At 42.9% G+C, this 14026-nt stretch overlaps 2 protein-coding genes and 1 pseudogene across 2 annotated transcripts; 1 reads left to right on the plus strand and 2 right to left on the minus strand.

Annotated features, from left to right (window-relative positions):
- Positions 1–1125: 1125 nt before the first annotated feature.
- On the minus strand, positions 1126–9411 carry LOC115575825 (hemoglobin embryonic subunit alpha-like). Its single transcript, XM_030408177.1, has 4 exons — positions 9406–9411; positions 1745–1871; positions 1451–1658; positions 1126–1323 (listed from the first exon to the last, which is right to left on the minus strand). Exons 2-4 carry the CDS (start codon positions 1840–1842, stop codon positions 1195–1197), a joined length of 435 nt encoding a protein of 144 aa, XP_030264037.1. The 5' UTR covers positions 1843–1871; positions 9406–9411; the 3' UTR covers positions 1126–1194.
- LOC115575829 (hemoglobin subunit beta-like) lies at positions 2506–4598 on the plus strand (annotated as a pseudogene).
- Positions 9412–12854: 3443 nt separating the features above from the next.
- LOC115575828 (hemoglobin embryonic subunit alpha-like) lies at positions 12855–13625 on the minus strand. Its single transcript, XM_030408179.1, has 3 exons — positions 13475–13625; positions 13180–13387; positions 12855–13052 (listed from the first exon to the last, which is right to left on the minus strand). Exons 1-3 carry the CDS (start codon positions 13570–13572, stop codon positions 12924–12926), a joined length of 435 nt encoding a protein of 144 aa, XP_030264039.1. The 5' UTR covers positions 13573–13625; the 3' UTR covers positions 12855–12923.
- Between the last annotated feature and the right edge of the window lie 401 nt (positions 13626–14026).

Consider the following 14026-nt stretch of genomic DNA (forward strand, 5'->3'; position numbering starts at 1 on the left):
GACTGAACTTCAGACATATAGAAATGTGGTAATAGTCGATAAATTATCTGCACAAAAAGAAACGCCAGATGGAAAACAAAAGGTCCTGAAGATGAGCCAGTGACTGAGAAATAATTAATGGATGGGGGAAAAATGTCAGATTAATCTAGCTAAAATCAAAATTGTCTTTTTCAGGCTGTCCATTCCTTCTGGTTTTCTGCTTCATTGCGAACATTTAGTCTGAAGTTTAATATATTATACTCTTGATTTAACATCATCGACAACACCAACACTAATAATGATGATAATAACAACAACAACACCAGCAATAATAACATTAATGACAACAAAAACAACAACAAAAACAACAACAAAACTATAGTAGTAATAATGATGACAATAATAATAAGAATAATGATAATAACAAGAATAATAATGACGGCATACATTGAAATATGTTATTATATAATTAGATATAACATAATATAACATAACATAACCTCATATGATATAATATAATGTCATATGATATAGCCTAATATAATATATTTTTGATGTAATATCATATAGCATAATGCAATATGATATGATATAATATTATATCATATAATATAACATAATATAACATAATATCATAAACTAATACAAGGAAAAAAATGATAATAAAATTTTTTTTTATGGCTGACAGTCACACATCTTTGATACAGTTCTATGTAACAAACACCTAAAGCCACATAGAGAATTAATCAACATAGATTTCACTGAAACTTTGCAGGTTTTTGAAAATATAAGGTTTGTGCAGAAACAAAATATGTAACTATCTTACATATTTTGCACCCTTCCCTTTAAACGTACAACATTTTTCTGCAGGCTGATGTAAAAATTACAAAACGTCCACGAGAGTCAGAGGGAACACTCAGATGTCTTAGGAACTGGAGCCGTATTTAGAGTTTTCAGTTTAAAATGACAATAATAAAATAATTATAATCAATACATAAACACTAAACAGTTATTGGTTACTTCTTGCAGCAGTAAGTGTAAAGTTTGACTTCATCATTCTTAACTCTTCTTTGTTCTTGAGCTGCGACTTTTGATCGACTCGAACATGAAACAAATCATCACAAATGAAGCGCACACAACAGCTGCTTTGTTTGCATTCATGCATTTATTGATCATTCTGCAGTGAAAGCTCATGCTGCACTTTCCTCCTGCTGTTTATCGGTACTTCTCAGCCAGAGCCAGAGCAAGGGCAGACAGGAACTTGTCCATGGCCACATGGATCTGAGGGGTGAAGTCTTCGGGGAACATGTTGGCCATGACCACCATGATACAGTGAGACATGATCTGTGAAAAGAGGACAGGATGGTGACATTAGTGCACGGTAAGAACAGATGCACCAGATGCAGGAGCCCTAGTTTAAGGAGCACTTCTTCCAGATTGTAGGTCGTTTTTGATCACTGTGGCTGTGCACCTTGAAGTTAGCAGGGTCCACACGCAGGGTGAAGGCATGCAGCTCACTGAGGTTCAGAAGACCTGCTTTCAGGTCGTCGATTTTGGTCACAGCAAATGCAACTCCACCCATCACAGTTATCCCGTGCTTCTTGGCGCTGGGAGAGAAGGGGCTCACGTCCTTCCAGTGGGCGAAGTAAGTCTTGGTCTGCGGGTACACGATCAGCATCCTGGGCAAAAAAAAACCATGAGAGTGAGCGCGTTTGTCAACGACTCAATTCATGTTGGAGCAGCTTCAGGTGTTGCTCATATTTACCTGGCCATAGCTTCGCTGCCGATGTCCTCCACCTTCCCAGACACTTTAGCCCAGAAGGTTTTGACTCTGTCCTTGTCCTTAGCGGTGAGACTGGTCATCTTGCCTGTTGATTGTGAGTCGCTGAATGCTGTGATCAGCTTCAACAGTGAGGGGCTTTTTATGCTTGAGACGGAGCAGGGACACACCCCGAACCTCCTCCGAGATAGGAAGCACAAGACAGTGCAGCTGAGATCTTCTCATGGTGACTCAGGGCGTCTTATCATTCTCAAAGGTTTTTGTTCAATAAAAACACAACAGTAAAAAAAACCTATTTCAATTTCTTTTTAGATGACTGTCACAGAAACATTAGTTTTTCATTCATGTATTCATTTATTTATTTATTTAGTTACTTATTTATTTATTTATTTATTTATTTATTTATTTATCTATATACTTATGTATGTATTTATCTATGTATTAATTTATTTACACATTTACTTATTTACTTATTTATTTATTTATTCGTGTATTTATTTATCGATTTATTCATTTATTTATTGAGACCTGGTCCAATATGAAAGTTAAGCCACTACAGCCATGTCAAAATGACTCAACAATTCATTTTCTGTTCTTATCTCCAGTCTTGAATTGTTCTTGTAAAGGGACAATCTGAACGATGCAGGCTCCCTTATCATTACTGGAAATCCACAACAGCACTTGTCCGGCCCACCCCCTGCATCTAACATCTGGGAGGGGAGCAGAGTGGCTTTAAAAGCTGCACCTGGAGCCGCTGAGCACAGGATCTTCTGACCCGCACAGGAAAACATAGAACCGACAAGATGGTTGAATGGACAGACTTCGAGCGCGCCACCATCGCGGACATCTTCTCCAAGATGGAGTATGAGGTCATTGGACCTGCAGCTCTGTCCAGGTAACTCATCCGTTGTTCTTGTGTTTTATTTTTGCGCTTGGCAAACACATTTGTTCTCTTCATCTTTCCCTGTAAGACTGACCTCTTTGCGTGTGCCCTCAGGTGTCTGGTCATCTACCCCCGGACTCAGAGGTATTTCGGTAACTTTGGAAACCTCTACAACGCCTCTGCAATCATCGGAAACCCAACATCATTTCCGAATATGTCAAACTGAGCGTGTTGCACTCCGAGAAGCTGCATGTGGACCCTGATAACTTCAAGGTAAACTTGTTGAACTAATGTCACTCTGTCATCCACAGTGAAGCTTTACGCACTACTTCCATGCTAATGTTTCATGATGCTTGTTGTGTTGCAGCCAGTGCTGGCCCTGAGTAATTTGGTGCCCTAGGCAAAATCTTAGGCGGCACTCCCTTGTATAGCAGTCCATTTCACAATCAATTTTCATTCACTCACACAGAAACTGCAGATATATATTCAAGATTTTATTTCTTTTAAGTCAAAAATATCCCACCAAATAAAAACTGAGGAAAGAAACAAGTGATAAAAATACAGTATAAATAAGGCATTGTGCAAACATATTATTTCTCAGCCTCAGCAAGTGCCATCTCTCGCTTATCTATTGTCAGCCGCTTTGCAAAACAACCTTCAACTCCTTCCATGTTGCCATGTGGGTATTGTGCTCCTGGCTATCCTTATGAACCTTCAGCAAGTGACTTGCGTTGTTCCAGTCCTTTAGTCCTTCTTTATTAAGTCTGTATTCTTTTGGAGAAAACATTTAGCAGCAGAAGCAGTGCAAGCTATCATTTCTGTTTGAGTACATCAGCCAGCTTCTTTTGATTTTTTCAGCATTGACTAAGACTCTGTTACAAAAGTCACATTGACACTCTCCCATCTTTGTTTTTGGGAAATGTGTCAGTGCTTTTTTTATTTGAACTGGTCCTCTGTGAACTAGCTCTTATCTCACTTTGTCAGTTAGAAGACATGGCTCTGTGTCACTCTGCTGTGCTGAGGTAGAGGGACAGGAGCACCTGATGCTGTGTCACTGGTGTGGTGGTGGTGAAATATGTTAAAAGAGAAGTATATGTGACCACATGACCTCCAAGCAAATAACACCTGAACAGGCCTAACGTTAACTTTCCAAATGTCCCTGATGAATTTAAGCCTTAAATGTTAAAATGTTAAATGTTACTCCACCTTAAATTTTAAGGTGGAGTAACATTAACACACGTCGACTCAGCTATTTATTGATTATAAACGATGCTGCAATCCGAAGTAAGCTAGCAAGCTAACACTCTGCTCCAACAACTATCATTAAACTATTAATTTCATTCAATTCATCACATTGACGTTACTGTACCTCTATCTTCTTCACGTTTTTCTTCCTCTTCTTTCCTTCGTTTCTTTCACTGGGCGCCGGATGGTTTCAGTCTTTTGGACCTTGTGGTTCCGCTACAGTATCAGTAAATCTCTCTCTTGGTCTTGGGGTCTCGGTGCGGTCAGATTCAGACAGCTCGCCTCTCGACCCGCCCTCCTCACAGAGGATAGGCACAGTGCACCGAGTCAGAACCCAGAAAAACAGGCCTTTCCTATCATTTAATAGTTCTTGCCATGACGTTATATTGCTGTGGGCTTATATAATATTTCGAAATAATAGTAGTAATGGCACTGATAAAAAAAAATATATATATACCGGCTCTGGTTGCAGCTGCTTTCTGACTGCCTCACCATCGTGGTTTCTGCAAAACTGGGCAAAGAGTTCAACGGTGAAGTTCAGGCAGCTTTCCAGAAGTTCCTGGCCGTAGTAGTGAACTCCCTGGGAAGGCAGTACCACTAGAGAGCTGCAAGAGAAGACATCACACGATGATCCAATCAAATAATTCCTTCATTTCCATCGAAGCTCTTTGTTTTTGTCTGAAAAGCAAATAAAACAATCAGCAAATTCCACAAAGTTGTTTGTCTGTAATTGTTCACGTCAACACGAAGAACAATATGTTTGAGATTTAAAGACTATATATTAAAGACTGAACTTCAGACATATAGAAATGTGGTAATAGTTGATAAATTATCTTCACAAAAAGAAACTCCAGATGGAAAACAAAAGGTCCTGAAGATGTGCCAGTGACTGAGAGATAATTAATAGATGGGGGGGAAAATGTCAGATTAATCTAGCTAAAATCAAAATTGTCTTTTTCAGGCTGTCTATTCCTTCTGGTTTTCTGCTTCATTGCGAACATTCAGTGTGAACTTTAATATATTAAGCTCTTGATTTAACATCATCATAAACTATAGTAATAATAATAATAATAATAATAGTAGTAGTAATAATAATAATAATAATAATAATAATAATAATAATAATGGCATACATTGTGATATGTTATCATACAATTAAATATAACATCATATAACATAACCTAATATAATATGTCTTATGATATAATATAACATAATAATTTTTTGATCTAATATAATAATACAAGGAAAATAATATCAATTAAAGCTGCAAGCAGCGATGAACGGGCCCTCGCAGTCCACACATGTCGGGGCATGCTGCTGTCGATGCATGCTGCCGCCGGGCTTGTCAATGCAACACCTTCCGTTGAGGACGTTTTTCCTATGGTTTGGTGGGCTGCTCCTCCTGTCGGTATTAAACAATGTATGCTGAAATCAGAAGAACTCCCTGCAATCTACATAAAGAACAAATAATGAGAGGAGTACAGTGTTTGACCCTATAGACTGCTAAATAGCATGATAGCTTTATATACTGACTGTTAACCACAGTAAATAATTCGACCTTTAAACTCTAATGAGCATGGTCACAATCCCAACAAATAGACTGAGTTGCAAAATCGGCATTACGAACAAAATGTTCATCATTAAGTCCTCACAATCCAAACGTAGCTGCAGTGCAAGCAAAGTGCAGCTAACTACTACTGAGACAGGCTACTGAGCTAACTCAAACTCACACAAGATATTTCCATGTAAAATAACACAAACCGCAATAGTGATCAAATTATCCATAACTGCAAGCAGAAACCACTTACATTTCCTCAAGAACGCACACATCATTAGAGAAACACACAGAAAGTCCATGCAGCTTCACTGACTGGTCTGCTGCATTTCAGTGTGACTGAGCATGTCCTCACTTGTTCACTGCTAGTTGTCTTTGAACCAGTAGAGGGTGCTGTTGCACCTTTAGCTGTAGAGCTTTCTTACAGTTTCTGTGGCTGGACATATGCTGGAGCAGTAGCAGAGGCAAAGTAGGAAATGTCCCCATAAGAATGAATAGGAATACGCCTTCCAAACTCCTGCCATTTTTGGAAAAAAATGTTATGGTTATCGCCAAAATATTTTTTTAGAGCTGCTAGTCACTCTAGCGATGATGTCACACACTCTAGCTCACGCAATACACACCCATTATAAAATCAGAAGATGGCCTAAAAATCCTTAAAACTAAAACTGTGATGATTTCAAAACCGTACAAGATTTTAAAAAGCTGATTACAGGCCCAATAGTTCCAGGTCTTCTAACTCTTTAAAAGATGGAATGGTGTCTGTAGCTCAAAGTATGAAGCACAATAAGAGGTTGAAATCGATGAGTTTTGAAGAGGATTTCATAAGTTTCCCATTTACTTTCCATTCACAGTAATGAGACTGCGACCAGAGTGCCACCTATTGGCCGATTTGCACGAGATTTTACAGAAAGCCTCATCAGGCCATGCTGCGCAATTATGAACATTTACGTGATAATCAGACAGTATTTTGTAAAGATATGCAAGATTGTTTGTTTTCAACACAATATACAGGAATTTGCTGTTTTGTATTATGCGCTTTTTATGGACTATCAAAATTCTTTAGATAACTTTTTGTCAGGAGGGTCCACAGATGCTACATGCAAAGTTTGGTGCAAATTGGTCAAATTGCCTAGGAGGAGTTTGCAAAAGTACATTTTTCATTTGTTGCGATTTTGCGAAAGGAAAGTTACTGCAAAAGTCGGCGTGGCCTACATCACACAATTCAGCTGAATTCAGGGAACACATAGATATAGGGTTTACCAATGTCCCATGTAGTCTGTGGGAGTAATGGGCCAAAAACGCTTTTGCATTGAAAATAGTGCCACCTGGTGGTCATTTTTGGTGTGTCAGTTACAGGGGCCATTCTTTACCACCCCTGTATATTTCATTTCCATAAGTGTTGTGGTGTGGGCACAGGGCCAAATATAAAATTTAACTGGCACCAGAGCGCCACCTAGTGGCGGATTGGTAAGTCCTTTGTCAGACATCTTTAAGAGGGCAGTGGCAATGATTAAGTTTACTAAGTTTTGTGTCAATCCGCCCGTATGGAGATATAAAACATTCAAATTTAAAGAGCGCCACCTTCTGGTCATCGCCTTTAAATTTTGCAGAGACCCTCGGGGGCTCATGTCAAAGTAGTATCATAAGTTTCATGTCAGCCAAACACACCATTTTCGAGATATGCAACACTTCCTGTTTGGAACCAAATCTATGGAGCCAGAACGGTGACTTTAAAATTTAGCATCCAAAAAAAAAATTGGCATTGAAAACAAAACCAGTACTGAAAAAAGAAACATTGTCATTGAAACATTTGTATTGAAAACAGTTGTATTGGCATTGAAACAAGTATTGGCACTGAAAAAAGAAAGTAATTCAAATAATTCAAATCCGAAAATCTTATCATTTTATTTTATTGGGATTTTTTTGTATTTTTCAATGACAATCTTCAGATTTTTTCTTCATGTCACTTTTTTTTTGAGTGACAGATTTTTTTACAATGTCAGTTTTTTTTCAGTGTCACTGATTTTCAGTTTCAACTTTCTGTCACTGTTTTGGCGTCGAGGGAGGGGCCTGAGGGGAGGGGCAAGTAGAGCGTGGTTTGCATATCATTTGAGAAGGTAATGGCAGCAGCCTGCGGTAAGGCGGGGCTGGACGGTCCAGCCATAATACACCACTTTAGGGCCCGTGTGCTGGCCGTCTCTGGGCAACACAGAGTCCAACTACCTCGCGGACTTTTCTTCAAGCTCTCTCCTGATGTGTCCAAGTCTCTGTGTATCTGGTTCTGTCCCAGAGCTCCCGAGCTCCGGTCTCTATGCGTATGGAGTGTGGTAGTAGTACCGGGGCGCCAAGCACAGAGCATTAGCCACAGTTAGCACAACAGTAGAACAGCCTGTTGCTCCGAGCCGGGGCTGCCTCGCCGACAGCAGCGCTCCGTCTGCTCTCCGAGCTCTGTGGGAGTTTTATAAGTTTTACAGGTTTTGAAAAAAACAGTGATGGACTTCATAATTTGTAATGAGTTTAAGTTGTTATTACCACCTGGCTCACAGCAGACCACAACAAAGGGGAGACTACACAGTTAAACCATTTCAATATATTTATTAAAAGTAGGGCCCTAAGTTACAAAGAAACTAAGGATCAGTGTAAGTGGCGGCTAACTATGTGTAGTGTGATATGGACTTTTGCATTGAGAATATGCAAACTAACAAGAAATAACTAAGAAGAACTGTTGGCAGTTATCATCGCAGGCAGGGAGGGAGAGAGAGAGGCGGCCCTGGAATCTTCTCCCTAAATACTCTCCAAGGCAATCAGACCCAACCATGTGCACCTGGATTGGACCTGACCTGGAAAGCAAAAATGGGCAAGGCACCAGGGAAACAGTGCCTCCCCCACCGCACAGGAGAAGGACACTTATCCCTAGGAATACAGAGACACATAACACCCTCCCCCTTAAAACAGAGGCCCAACACTATGGCCTCTGTAAGTAAGGCTTACGGTACTGCCAATACACCGAAAAGAAAAGAAAAAAATATATATTTACCCGCTGTTGCCATTTACTAATACTAGAATTTGGTAACTATAGTTTGACTATCTACACATGTGGACGAGCAAGTTTAGAAAAGGAAAACTATAAATGTCACCCACCGCACCTTCCACAAAGAACACATGTTCAATTGGGGGCCGTACTCCACCCTGCTGGTCCACCCCCCGCCTCCAGCAACTCCTGGGTACCGGGAGAGCATCTTTAAGGAGGAAAGACAAGGTTAGATGGAATATTGCGAGGAGAAATTGAAGGGGGAGGAAACGGGCTCACTCAGACCCCTCTGGCGCACGTGACAACGCATCCACTATGACGTTGTCCGCAGCACGTTTGTGCCGGATGCTGAGGTTGTAAGGCTGTAGAAAGAGCGTCCATCTCATCAGCCGCTGGCTCGGACTCTGCAAGGAGTGAAGGAAGGTTAGGGGATTGTGGTCTGAATACACGACTACTGGATGGACTCCCCCTCCCACATACACATCAAAATGCTGCAGAGCCCACACCAGTGCTAATGCTTCCTTCTCTATTGTTGAATAGTTTAGCTGGTGGCGGTTAAACTTCCTTGAAAAGTAGCTGACTGGCTGATCCACCCCTTCACTATCAGTCTGCATAAGGACACCCTCAGCCCCAACCTGACTAGCATCTACCTGTAACTTGAATGGCTGATCTAGTCTAGGCGCTGCCAGAACAGGAGCTTTACTCAACAACATCTTAACTTGGTCAAAAGCCTGCTGGCAGGCAGAAGACCACTCAAACTTAACCTTCTGCTGTAGGCGGCCGGTCAGTGGAGCAACCACCGTGGAAAAGTTCGGACAGAAACTTCTATAATAGCCGACCATTCCTAAGAAGCATCTAAGCTCAGTCTTGGAAACAGGAGGTGGGAACTGATCGATGGCTTGGACCTTGGCCCTCACTGGCTTCACCTGTCCCTGGCCCACTACTTTCCGCAGGTACGTTACTGTAGCCCTTGCAAAATCACACTTGGCTAAGTTAATTGTGAGGTTGGCCTCCTGGAGTCGTACCAACAGCGCACGTATACAATCCATGTGCTGCTCCCAAGTATAGCTGTAAACTACGACATCATCTAGGTATACGGATATGCCCTCCAGCCCTGCTACTACCCCATTCATCAGGCGCTGAAAAGTTGCCAGCGCATTCTATAACCCAAAACTCATAACCTTGTAGGAGTAAAGGCCGGATGGTGTGATAAATGCAGAGATCTCCTGGGCACGGGGAGTCAGTGGGACCTGCCAGTAGCCTTTTAGCAGATCAAATTTACTCACAAATCTGGCAGATCCCACTGCATCCACGCAATCCTCCATCCTAGGTAAGGGAAAGGTTTGGTCACAGCATTCACTTTTCGGTAATCTGTGCAAAATCTGTCAGTCTTGTCTGGTTTTCCTACCAGTATACATGGAGAGGCCCAACTGGAGTTAGAAGGCACCGCCCACCCATTGTCAATCATATACTGAACCTCAGCGTCCAGGCGGCACCGCTTCTCCAGTGGGACTCTGTAGAACCTCTGGCAAATTGGCTCCGCCTCTCCAACACCGATATCGTGCTGCACTAAATGGGTACAAGATGGAGTATCAGAAAACAGGGAGGGGAAAGCAGCCAACAGCTATGACAACTCCCTGCCTTGTTTCTCTGGTAAATGACCAACTAGACCACTTAGCCGCTACTAAAACAGCTGAAGAAAGCATGTGAGCTGTAGTAACTAACATAGCAGGCTTAACCTCCTGATCTGTACCTGCTCCTGAGTTAGATACATGGGCATAATAAGCCTTTAGCAAGTTCACATGACACAGTTGAGTTGACTTTTTTTTTTCAGTCAGGAGTATTTATCAGATAGTTCTGTTCAGAGGCCTGTTGGACCACAACCTGAACCTGGCCTGGAATGGTGAAGCGGGGATAGGCAGTAACGCCAACACCTGGTCTCCAGGACAGAACACGCTCTGCTCTGCGGTCATAGTACCGCTTCATCTTACTCTGGACGGCGGTCAGATATTCACCTGCCATCTTAACCGCCAGATGTAACCTACGGTGAAAACCATTCACATAATCAATGAGATTTACAGGTGGCTCTGCAGGCTTCAGGCCATCCTGCAAAACTGCCAGGCAACCCCTCATTTTATGTCCAAACAGCAACTCACTGGGGCTAAATCCTATACTCTCCTGCACCACTTCTCTAGCGGATAGCATAAGCCAGGGTAGCCCCTCCTCCCAGTCCCTTTAAGCTCAGTACAGTAAGCACGCAGCAGCGACTTAAGGGTTTGATGGAACCTTTCAAGAGCTCCCTGGCTCTGAGCATGGTAAGCGCTAGCTTTGTTGTGCTTTACCCTTAACTGGCGTCGAACTTGGGCAAACAAGAGGCGCAGGTTTAATGATCTGGTTAGGCTTACCAGTAATCTGGCAGGTGTGGCAAGTCTTGATAAACCTAGTAACCTCCTTCCTCAACCCCAGCCAGAAGAAATAATGTAGCAAGGTCACAGGTCTTCTTAACCCCCATATGTCCTGCTACATCACCATGGGCTGTCTCCAAAACCACGTCCCTGAACTTTGTAGGAATGACTACCTGGAACACTGGATCATTTACAGAACAGTCATCATAAGGAAGCCATTTACGAACCAGCACTTCATCCAATAAAAAGTACCCATGTGCCACACTCTCCATCTCTTCTGTGGACTTGACCTCACCGAATAAGGACTTCAGCTCAGGGTCTTCCTGCTGGGCGGCGACCAGCTCACTTTTGGACAGGGAAAGAGGCAGATCAGTTAGTTGAACAGTACTCTGTTTAGGTGGCTCTTTAGCTCCCCCTTCAGGCTCTGCTCCCCCCATAGAGCGAGTCACCGCACAGGCAGTGAAAACTTCTGGAAACTCCTTCTCACTAATGTCTGGACCAGATGAAACCGTCGGCCCAGACGTCACTATGGGAGGTGGTGGTGGAACCCCCTCCCACACCCTCCCGCCAGCCAGGTCATTTCCTAGGATGACCGACACACCCTCCACTGGCAGGGATGATCTAAGGGCTACTGAAACTTCCCCCTTAACCAATTCAGAGTCAAGTTTGATTTTGTGCAAGGGAACTGGCCAAGTACGCATCCCCATGTCTCGGATTAACACACTTCTCCCCAGGCTTGACCTCTCAGAAAAATTTAACACTGAGTCTAGAATGAAAGATACTGACCCCCCCGTGTCACGCAGTATCTTCACAGGTACTTTCTGTGGACTACCCTCCGATGAAACAAAACCTGTTGTGATGAAGTGACTGTAGTCAGGAGGTACCTTATCTGGAAGTATGAAGTCAGGGCCTGTGATGCGCTTGGAAGTTTGCTGCTCACAGGAGGATTTGGTAGAGCAGTTGCCATCACCGACGGTTTTACATTACACGCCTCGCCATCTGGGCCCACAGCCCCTTGTCCCCACCGATGTATACTGACATGGCTTGAGGTCGAACAGTAGATAGCCCCTTACCACTATACCTTCTACATTTAAGCACAGGGCAATCTTTCTTCCAATGTCCCTTTCCCAAGCAATAGCTGCATGCAGAATCGGAACCAACCTTACTTGGACTAGCATGTTCATGCTTTGTACGAGGAGCTGAGAATCCAGAGCTCCCACTAGGGAACTTAGCACGGTAAGGGGGCTGGTGGCCTCCGCTCTGATCCGTTCTGTAGTCGTAACCTCCTCCACCATGGCCACGTAACTCACTAACTTGACCCTTATTAGTCAAAACACACTCATCTGCCCACTTAGCAGCCTCAAGGGCAGTTTTTGGTTTACGCTCATTGAGGTGATTTACAATGCGTTCATGGGTAATATTCTTAAACTGTTCTAGCAGCAAAACCTCACACAGGTCATCCAGAGTCTTAACTCCTGCTGCCTCACGCCAACGTTTAAAGTGACTTACCAGCTTAGCTGCCCAGACCCTAATAATAAAGTTTTGTTCATGGCTGACAGTCACACATTGTTAGTTGATAGTTCTATGTAACAAACACCTAAAGCCACATAGAGAATTAATCAACATTGATTTCACTGAAACTTTGCAGGTTTTTGAAAATATAAGATTTGTGCAGAGACAAAATATGTAACTATCTTATATATTTTGCACTCTCCTGTTCTCTAACAGGTGGGTGACGAAGCAAAAGTGCCCTTCCCTTTAAATGTGTCACATCTTTCTGCAGACTGCATGCTGCAAAAACTACAAAACGTCCACGAGAATGAGAGGAAACTCTCAGATGTCTTGATTAATTTCATTTTTTAGAACAACAGTCCTGAGATGTTTCATTCATAGGAGAAACTGGAGCCTTCACTTTTGATAGACTCGAACATGAACCAAATCATCACAAATGAAGCGCACACAACAGCTGCTTTGTTTGCATTCATGCATTTATTGATCATTCTGCAGTGAAAGCTCATGCTGCACTTTCCTCCTGCTGTTTATCGGTACTTCTCAGCCAGAGCCAGAGCCAGGGCAGACAGGAACTTGTCCATGGCCACATGGACCTGAGGGGTGAAGTCTTCGGGGAACATGTTGGCCATGACCACCAGGATGCAGTGAGACAGGATCTGTGAAAAGAGGACAGGATGGTGACATTCGTGCACGGTAAGAACAGATGCACCAGATGCAGGAGCCCTAGTTTAAGGAGCACTTCTTCCAGATTGTAGGTCATTTTTGATCACTGTGGCTGTGCACCTTGAAGTTAGCAGGGTCCACACGCAGGGTGAAGGCATGCAGCTCACTGAGGCTCAGAAGGCCTGCTTTAAGGTCGTCGATTTTGGTCACAGCATCTGCAACTCCACCCATCACAGTTATCCCATGCTTCTTGGCGTTGGCAGAGTTGGGGCTTGTGTCTTTCCAGTGGGCGAAGTAAGTCTTGGTCTGCGGGTACACGATCAGCATCCTGGGCAAAAACAAAACCACGAGAGTGAGCGCGTTTGTCAACGACTCAGTTCATGTTGGAGCAGCTTGAGGTGTTGCTCATATTTACCTGGCCAGAGCCTCGCTGCCGATGTCCTCCGATTTCCCAGACACTTGAGCCCAGAAGGTTTTGACTCTGTCCTTGTCCTTAGCGGTGAGAGTAGTCATCTTGCCTGTTGATTGTGAGTCGCTGAATGCTGTGATCAGCTTCAACAGTGAGGGGCTTTTTATGCTTGAGACGGAGCAGGGACACACCCCGAACCTCCTCCGAGATAGGAAGCACAAGGCGGTGCAGCTGAGATCTTCTCATGGTGACTCAGGAGCTTCTTATCATTTCACCACTTTGAGAAAACACATATTGAATATAAAATTATAAATGAAAAAAAAAACTGAAAAACTGAAGGGAGCTCTGAAAGAGAACCTTCTGGACCAGGCACTTTAATTAGGCAGAAACGTTTTCACCAAACAAATGAGCTGACTTTTCTGAAGGTGGTTCAAACTGAGTCCACCTCTGTTCTAGATCTCGCGTACACTTCACGGACCTCTTCATAAGCGTTAATTATAAGTCCCCTTAAGGAGCTTATTAACATTATTGTGTTCATAAGAATGTATACTGTAAGTT

Source organism: Sparus aurata, chromosome 23 (genome assembly GCF_900880675.1).
Source record: "Sparus aurata chromosome 23, fSpaAur1.1, whole genome shotgun sequence".
Lineage (NCBI taxonomy): Eukaryota > Metazoa > Chordata > Actinopteri > Spariformes > Sparidae > Sparus > Sparus aurata.

Bases quoted from the DNA above. Each gene is read 5' to 3' on its own strand.
- LOC115575825 (XM_030408177.1), bottom strand. From the start codon at position 1,842: ATGACCAGTCTCACCGCTAAGGACAAGGACAGAGTCAAAACCTTCTGG. The intron at 1,659-1,744 runs GTAAATATGAGC...TTTTTTGCCCAG, and splicing joins GGCAGCGAAGCTATGGCCAG to GATGCTGATCGTGTACCCGC. The intron at 1,324-1,450 runs GTGCACAGCCAC...CTCTTTTCACAG, and splicing joins TGGACCCTGCTAACTTCAAG to ATCATGTCTCACTGTATCAT.
- LOC115575828 (XM_030408179.1), bottom strand. From the start codon at position 13,572: ATGACTACTCTCACCGCTAAGGACAAGGACAGAGTCAAAACCTTCTGG. The intron at 13,388-13,474 runs GTAAATATGAGC...GTTTTTGCCCAG, and splicing joins GGCAGCGAGGCTCTGGCCAG to GATGCTGATCGTGTACCCGC. The intron at 13,053-13,179 runs GTGCACAGCCAC...CTCTTTTCACAG, and splicing joins TGGACCCTGCTAACTTCAAG to ATCCTGTCTCACTGCATCCT.